The sequence below is a fragment of the Pinus tabuliformis genome, chromosome 1_1 (genome assembly GCF_031772625.1).
Source record: "Pinus tabuliformis cultivar Carrire ecotype Pingquan chromosome 1_1, CPIR1, whole genome shotgun sequence".
NCBI lineage: Eukaryota > Viridiplantae > Streptophyta > Pinopsida > Pinales > Pinaceae > Pinus > Pinus tabuliformis.
In genome coordinates, this window is record NC_142297.1 from 237185702 (window position 1) to 237194130 (window position 8429).

The window sequence follows — 8429 nt, forward strand, 5'->3', positions numbered from 1 at the left end:
ACGATGACTCTGGAAGATAACACTACATAGAATATAAATCGCAAACAATAACTTATTAATTACTAAAATACAAATTAAAACCATTTATAATAAAAAAAATAGTTTTTAAAACAATTCATAATAAAATAAATCAAATAAAAATAACTCGAAAATATAATTTTGGTTGAAATAGGAAGATCGACTAATGCCTAACATATCCTTTAGGTAATGAAATTAATTAATTTTCAAAATAAAAACTTGACTTAATCTAATCTAAAATTTAATTTAGAATCTTGAAACTTCCTTACTATTCTTGAACTTTTATATATCCTAGAGTTAATGAAATTATCTAATTTTGAAAATAAAAACTTTTGGCCTAATCTAACCTAAAATTTAATTTAGAATCTTGAAACTTCCTTACTATTCTTGAACTTTTAAACATGATTAAAAACTAAAATAGACAAAAACATATTTTTAAAATGATACTTTATAAACTTCTTAACCGCAATAAAATAAATAAAATGATAAGAATAAGAAGAAAAGACACCAAACTGTGTATCCCGAAGAAGATTTTGGTTAATTTCCTTTATCAATGAAACTCTGCCACTGGTATATAAGAAATTCACGGATATTGTCGCACTCCATGCAATATGCCTGCGGGCTATATTTGAATAAACGCTTAAAAATGGCTATGGTTAACTGTAGTTTCATTTGAATTTTTTTATAAGGGGCATTGATAATTGGTAATTAAAATGGTAAAACAATTGTGTCAAAGCTGTCATCCTAGTAGATTTAGAAGTTATTAATAACTGTAACTATAACGCTACACTATGGAGAGAACCTTGAAGCATACGAAAATTATGGGGAGGCAGATTCTATGCACAATTTCTTGCAAATATTTTACTAGCACAGAAAAGGGTTTGTTTTGATGGCCAATCATCCAGCGTCTTCGCGGGCACCTGCCATTGTCTGCTTCAGGGAAGAAGTAGATTGTTTGCATAAACACTGAATCGTAATGCTATTGGAAACAAAAGCAATTTGAAAATTCTGAGATTACAATCCCCTTCTTACGAAATGCCGCAATCTTCGATTGGTAGTAACCTGACGTTATGTATACATAATTGCTGCTCCAATTTCAAATGTTTGCCCGACTCAGTTGCAGAGTTGAAACAGTTGAGAATGGCGATGATGTGTTATACAAGAAAAGAGTATTTGCCAGAACAGTTAATTGTTCCCAACATGAAGTGGAAATCGCTAATGTAGAAAAGGTTGGAATAGAAAAAGAGGCATTACCCGATCCGAGAGGAGCACATTGTTGGACGTACAGGAAAATTCTGCATTGGAGAAAATAAAAGGGCTTCCTGGTCTTGCGAAACTTCGACAATACTGGATATGGACATCAGCCAGTGTAACGAAACAAAAGAGCTGACAGTAGTGGTACTTGGATATGGACATCAGGTAATGTAACGAAATAGAAGAGCTGAGCCGACAGTGTAGGATAACAGGTACTCGAAATCATTCCTTTTTCGGCAAAAAATGGCTTCTAGAATCCAGTGACCTCCCTTGTAGTTCCATTCAGCTTCTCTGCTCATGTTGAAACTTTGAGCTAAGTAGGATTTATGGCACTTTTGAATGCCCCTTGTCAAGGTAGATACACCCGTAGGTTTGTTAGATTGTCGAGCGACTTTGGCAGCGCTCCCAACAGGGAGCACCCAGTCAAGGTCAGGTACCGAAGGCCTGTTAGATTTCCTAGAGAGTCTGGCAGCGCTCGCAACTTGGAACACCAAGACAAGTCAAGGACCTGGAGGTCTGTTAGATTCCCGACCGAGTCTGGCAGCGCTTGCAATTCGGAACAGTTAGACAAGTAAAGCTTCTGAAGGCCTGTGAGAATTGCGACCGACTCTAGCAGCGCTTGCAAGTTGGAGCACCTAGACAAGTTGAGCTGCTGGAGGCCTGTTAGATTCCAGAACGAGTCTGGCAGCGGTTGCAACTGGGAGGACCCCGACAAGTCAAGCTGCTGGAGGCCTGTTAGATTGCCGACGGAGTCTGGCGGCTTTTGCAACTGGGAGCACTCCGACAAGTTAAGCTGCTGGAGGCCTGTTAGATTCCCGACGGAGTCTGGCAGCTTTTGCAACTGGGAGCAGTCCGACAAGTTAACCTGCTGGAGGCCTGTTAGATTTCCGACTGAGTCCGGCAGTGCTTGCAACTCGTAGCAACGAGACAAGTTGAGCTGCCGGAGGCCTGTTAGATTACAGAATGAGTCTGGAAGAGGTTGCAAATGGGAGCACTTCGACAAGTCAAGCCACTGGAGGCCTGTTAGATTCCCGACGGAGTCTGGCAGCTTTTGCAACTGGGAGCACCCCGACAAGTCAAAGTGCTGGAGAGCTGTTAGATTCCCGACGGAGTCTGGCAGCGCTTGCAATTTGTAGCGAAGTTGAGCTGCTGGAGGCCTGTTAGATTCCTGACGGAGTCTGGCAGTGCTTGCAACTTGAAGCACCAAGACAAGTCGAGCTGCTGGAGGCCTGTTAGATTTACGACCTAGTCTAGCAGCGCTTGCAAGTTGGAGCACCTAGACAAGTTGAGCTGCTGGAGTCCTGCTAGATTCCAGAACGAGTCTGGCAGCCGTTGTAATTGGTAGCACCCCTACAAGTCAAGCTGCTGGAGGCCTGTTAGATTCCCGACGGAGTCTGGCAGCTTTTGCAACTGGTGGCAGTGCGACAAGTTAACCTGTTGGAGGCCCGTTAGATTTCCGACGGAGTCTGGCAGTGCTTGCAACTCGTAGCACCGAGACAAGTTGAGCTGCTGGAGGCCTGTTAGATTTCCGACGGAGTCTGGTACTGCTTACATCTCGTGGCACCCAGAGAAGTTGAACTGCTGGAGGCCTCTTAGATTCCCGACGAAGTCTGGCAGCCCTTGCAACATGAAGCAGCGAGACAAGTTGAGCTGCTGAAGGCCTGTTAGATTCCCGACGGAGTCTGGCAGCTTTTGCAACTGGAAGCACTCCGACAAGTTAACCTGCTGGAGGCCTGTTAGATTTCCGACGGAGTCTGGCAGTGCTTGCAACTCGTAGCACCGAGACAAGTTGAGCTGCCGGAGGCCTGTTAGATTACAGAACGAGTCTGGCAGCCGTTGCAACCGGTCGCACCGCCTCAAGTCAAGCTGCTGGAGGCCTGTCAGATTCCCGACGGAGTCTGGCAGCTTTTGCAACTGGCAGCACTCAGACAAGTTAAGCTTTTGGAGGCCTGTTAGATTCCCAACAGAGTCTGGCAGTGCTTTCAACTGGGAGCACTTTGACAAGTTGAGCTGCTGGAGGCCTGTTAGATTCCCGACGAAGTCTGGCAGCTTTTGCAAGTGAGAGCACTCCGACAAGTTAAGCTGCTGGAGGCCTGTTAGATTCCCGACGGAGTCTGGCAGCAGCTTTTGCAACTGGCAGCTCTGAGACAAGTTAAGCTGTTGGAGGCCTGTTAGATTCCCAACGGAGTCTGGCAGTGCTTGCAACTGGGAGCACCGAGACAAGTTGAGCTGCCGGAGGCCTGTTAGATTCCCGACAGAGTCTGGCAGTGCTTGCAACCGGGAGCACCCCGTCAAGTCAAGCTGCAGGAGGCCTGTTAGATTCCCGACGGAGTCTGGCATCTTTTGCAACTGGGAGCACCCCGTCAAGTCAAGCTGCAGGAGGCCTGTTAGATTCCCGACGGAGTCTGGCAGCTTTTGCAACTGGGAGCACCTAGACAAGTCGAGCTGCTGGAGGCCTGTTAGATTCCCGACGGAGTCTGGCAGTGCTTGCAACTCGAAGCACCAAGACAAGTTGAGCTGCTGGAGGCCTGTTAGATTACAGAACGAGTCTGGCAGCCGTTGCAACTGGGAGCAACTAGACAAGTTGAGCTGCTGGAGGCCTGTTAGATTCCCAACGGAGTCTGGCAGTGCTCGCAACTGGGAGCACCGAGACAAGTTGAGCTGCTGGAGGCCTGTTAGATTACCGACGGAGTCTGGCAGCTTTTGCAACTGGGAGCACCCCGTCAAGTCAAGCTGCTGGAGGCCTGTTAGATTCCCGACGGAGTCTGGCAGTGCTTGCAACTCGAAGCACCTAGACAAGTTGAGCTGCTGGAGGCCTGTTAAATTCCAGAACGAGTCTGGCAGCGGTTGCAACTTGGAGCACCCCGACAAGTCAAGCTGCTGGATGCCTGTTAGATTCCCGACGGAGTCTGGCAGCTTTTGCAACTGGGAGCACTCAGACAAGTTAAGCTGTTGGAGGCCTGTTAGATTCCCAACGGAGTCTGGCAGTGCTTGCAACTGGGAGCACCAAGACAAGTTGAGCTGCTGGAGGCCTGTTAGATTCCCGACGGAGTCTGACAGCTTTTGCAACTGGGAGCACCCCGTCAAGTCAAGCTGCTGGAGGCCTGTTAGATTGCCGACCGAGTCTGGCAGAGGTTGCAAATGGGAGCACTTCGACAAGTCAAGCCACTGGAGGCCTGTTAGATTCCCGACGGAGTCTGGCAGCTTTTGCAACTGGGAGCACCCCGACAAGTCAAACTGTTGGAGGGCTGTTAGATTCCCGACGGAGTCTGGCAGCGCTTGCAATTTGTAGCAACCAGACAAGTTGAGCTGCTGGAGGCCTGTTAGATTCCCGACGGACTCTGGCAGTGCTTGCAACTTGGAGCACCAAGACAAGTCGAGCTGCTGGAGGCCTGTTACATTGCCGACGGAGTCTGGCAGAGATTGCAAATGGGAGCACTTCGACAAGTCAAGCCACTGGAGGCCTGTTAGATTCCCGACGGAGTCCGGCAGCTTTTGCAACTGGGAGCACCCCGACAAGTCAAACTGCTGGAGGGCTGTGAGACTCCCAAGCGAGTTTGGCAGTTCTTGCAACTGCGAGCACCCAGAGAAGTGAAGATCCCGGAGGTTCATAAGATTACCGAACGACTCTGGCAGCCATTTCAACGCGGAGCAGCCAGTCAAGTGAAGATCACGAAGGTTTGTAAGATTCCCGAACGACTCAGGCAGCGTTAGCGACTTCCCGCTTGCGTAAATTCTCAAATGTTTAAGGTAGGTGAGATGAAAGAACTCTTCCGGCAATGATTCCATAGTGCATCTCAGTTCAATCTTTTCAAGGTACTTCAATTGCCCAATAGACTTTGGTAGCTGGAAATTCGTTGTTGCTGCATCAATAATCAACTCGCTCAAGTTCAAAGGTGCCTGCAATTCAATGCAATCTAGAATATAAATTTCGGAAATTAAAGTTGATCTGGACTTCTTCCTAAATTGTAATTTTCATTATTAAAATTTTATTGGTAAAATGTTATTAACAGATGCCAAGTTCTCAATCTGAAAAATGATAGCTACGATTTTTTTAATTACTAACCAAATTTTAGATATAATAATCTAAATGATAAAAAATCTAAGAAGTTTAAACTAAGCTAAACACGACGGCCCAATACAATGTAAAAGTTCACAAAAACCATCACATACCTCACTTTCATGAAGCCATAATGTTTCCAATTTGCTCCCGGCCACTCGTAAAACTCTCAAATTCTTTCTTGGAATCCAAGAAGGAAGGGAGGTGTACGGACAACGATTCCAGCAAAGCCAAAGAAGATCTGAATGTGCCAGCAGGGTTGATATGCTCTCCAAACAATCACCTTCAGCCTTAAGCAGCTGCAAAGTGCTCATATCGACCTCCACGGCATCGTTTACTGATGAGCCAGATCTTACTTCAACCATGTTGATTCCGCGCACCTAAATTGCCATTTGAAAACTGTTAGAAACTATACTTATTTACAAAGTTCAGAAATCACAACAAGAGATACATATTATCATGTCTAGATCTCCAAGCACCTACAGTTGAGTTTTTCCACGCATTATCAAAATGGTTTTCATTGGGCCGCCAAAGACGACGGCGAAATCTCGAAGGGTTTTTCTCCGCCAAATCCCTGCCCAAGTCTATGAGATGATGGTGCATTCTTATACGGCTTTTATTGTCGATATCTACCAAACACTTGTTCACCAGGTTCTGAAGATTCAGCCATCCTACCCAGCCGGATGCGTCCCAAATACTTATAACCGTATCCCTGTCTTCTCCATTGAGAAAACACGCAATGTCTAAAAATATATCTTTTTCCTGGTAGTCAAGACTGTCATAGCTAATTTTAAGAATGCTTTGTACATCGGCGGGAAGTACTAGCGATATTTTGCGCAATGGGGTTTTCCAATACTTCAAATCCTTTTGATAAACGAGCGCCCCAAGAACTTTGAGACATAATGGCAATCCGCCGCACACATCCAGAAATTTTGGAACAACTTCTTTGAATCTGAAGGAGGGAAGACGCTTGTGAAAGGCATGCAAACAGAAAAGCTCTTGAGAATGTTCTCCATCGAGGCCTGTCAGATTGTAAATGTCTGACTCTCTCATTCCTGACTTTTCAAGAACATTTTTATGACGGGATATAACTAAAATTAAGCTACTTGAACAGACGGCATACTTCAGAGGTGAACATAATGCATCCATCTGGTCAACATTATCCACATCGTCTAAAATTACAAGGACAGGAAATTTAAATTCCCGGAGAGAATTTGAAAGCTTCTTTTTACCCTTGGCCACGCTGACTATTTCATGATCCAGTGTAGTCAAGTCCTTTATGAGTTTACTCTGCAAGGAAGGCAAAGAGCTCCTACCTGCAGCTTCTCTCACGTCAGATAAAAAACATGATCGATGGTAGGCTGACCTCTTCCGGTTAAAGAATTCTGTTGCCAACGTCGTCTTCCCTACTCCGCCAACACCCACAATCCCCACAAACTTGGCCTTTCCTTTGTGTTGCTGCCGCTGTAATAATACTGCCTTTTCAAAATCTTCAAGCTTTTTATCCAACCCAATTACATATTTGCCCACCTGAAATTGTGGTTTTGCAACCTCTTCCTCCGCCCGTTGCAATATCCTATCCACGAGCTCGCCTTCATCGCTGGTTATTCAAGGAAAATTAATCCAAATACGAGTATTCAAAGCTTTGTTTATGACAATACATTAAATCTAATTATACGAACAATAACAGAGAGAGTTCTTACCCTTCACATGCCTCCAGCTCCAAACCATTTAACTGTGAAACATCAGACAGCGCTTTTTTCCAATCTGCAATTGTTTGTTGGCTGCAACTCCTTTCCTTTTCATGACCTCTCAGGGCTTCATCATAGACTCCATTGTTGTCCACAAGGCACCCAAGACATCTCAGGATTTGACCCAACAGTTCCTCTTGGCCCTCGCCTGTCCTGATCCGTAGTTCGGGAGGCTTGACATCATAAAAAACTGGAACAATAGGAGCCTTCGACTTCAATATCAACAGGAGTTCATCGAGGCACCGTTCTGATTGGGCATATTTTGGAGAGAATATGGGTATATGAACAGAGGCTGTGGCAATGGCTCCTTCTATTCGAGAATCTAAGCGGTCTCCCGGCTGCACTTCTGGCCGGTCCAAAAAGGCTCTGAATCCACGGTCAAGAAGCCGACGGAAGAGATGACTGGCGAAGTTATTCGTAACGTCTGAAGCAGAACAGTTGATGAAAACATCAAAATGGGAATTGTAATTGGTGTTGGGAGATGCAGCGGCGGGGGCGGAGGCGGAGGCGGAAGTGCTTGGTAGATGAGCCATTGGGCAAGGAAACCAGAGAAATGATGGAAGAAACTGCAAAAGCAGCTGCAGGCAGATTGACGCAAGGAAAATTTTAGGGCTTATTAATAGTATGTGCCCTAATTTTTCAGGTTAAAAAAATTGCCATTCTTAAAAAATCACCCAAAATTTACCTTAATAAAAAGTATTTCTCTTTCTCATCACCGACACAATTTTTTTATACGGTGACTTTAAGCGGGCCCGCCCGAAGGGGCCTCCGGGGTCCTGCCTACCTGACTCTACCGAATGAATGAAAGAAATTCTAGCATCCACCGGACTATTTTACGGGACCAAAAAAAAGGTCTACGAGAAAAACCTGACTGAAGAGGCAGGGTAGTCTTTAAGTGCCCCGTTATTATACCACAGGGCCACACCCATCTTCACGTTTTTATAAAAAATATATTTTTGTTAGTTTTGAATCACGATAATGTTTTTCTGGCTTCTTGCGCCTTCTAACCTGCAGTTAACTTCAAATCAATTTAAGTAAACATGAACTTAAAGGGTTTTTCTGATTTTAAAAAACCATTTAAAATTAAATTATTAATTTTAGAAAACAATTTATTAAATTTTAATAAAAACCGTTTAATAGATAAGTTTTAATAATTTAACGGTTAAGAGCTCGTCTTCCTCTGACGTAAGGAAACAGGTTAACGGCCCAAGACCCAGAGGCATCTGGCAGGCCCTTACGGACCACCAGCGGGTTATTACACGTGGGGTGGTTTTCCTTGATAACAGTGATGAGTCAAATCAACATTTGCGGATAGCAGCCACCTGAGTTTGATAGGTTTTGCCACC

At 44.9% G+C, this 8429-nt stretch overlaps 1 protein-coding gene across 1 annotated transcript; it reads right to left on the reverse strand.

Annotated features, from left to right (window-relative positions):
- Nucleotides 1–1041: 1041 nt before the first annotated feature.
- LOC149212399 (uncharacterized) lies at nucleotides 1042–7666 on the reverse strand. The gene is made up of 4 exons (XM_089391832.1): nucleotides 7036–7666; nucleotides 5816–6932; nucleotides 5446–5712; nucleotides 1042–5172 (listed from the first exon to the last, which is right to left on the reverse strand). The coding sequence occupies exons 1-4, from the start codon at nucleotides 7614–7616 to the stop codon at nucleotides 2821–2823; spliced, it is 4317 nt and encodes a 1438-aa protein (XP_089247958.1). The 5' UTR covers nucleotides 7617–7666; the 3' UTR covers nucleotides 1042–2820.
- Nucleotides 7667–8429: the final 763 nt, after the last annotated feature.

Bases quoted from the DNA above. Each gene is read 5' to 3' on its own strand.
- LOC149212399 (XM_089391832.1), bottom strand. From the start codon at position 7,616: ATGGCTCATCTACCAAGCACTTCCGCCTCCGCCTCCGCCCCCGCCGCT. The intron at 5,713-5,815 runs GTAGGTGCTTGG...ATGGCAATTTAG, and splicing joins ATGCGTGGAAAAACTCAACT to GTGCGCGGAATCAACATGGT. The intron at 5,173-5,445 runs GTATGTGATGGT...ATTGAATTGCAG, and splicing joins TATGGCTTCATGAAAGTGAG to GCACCTTTGAACTTGAGCGA.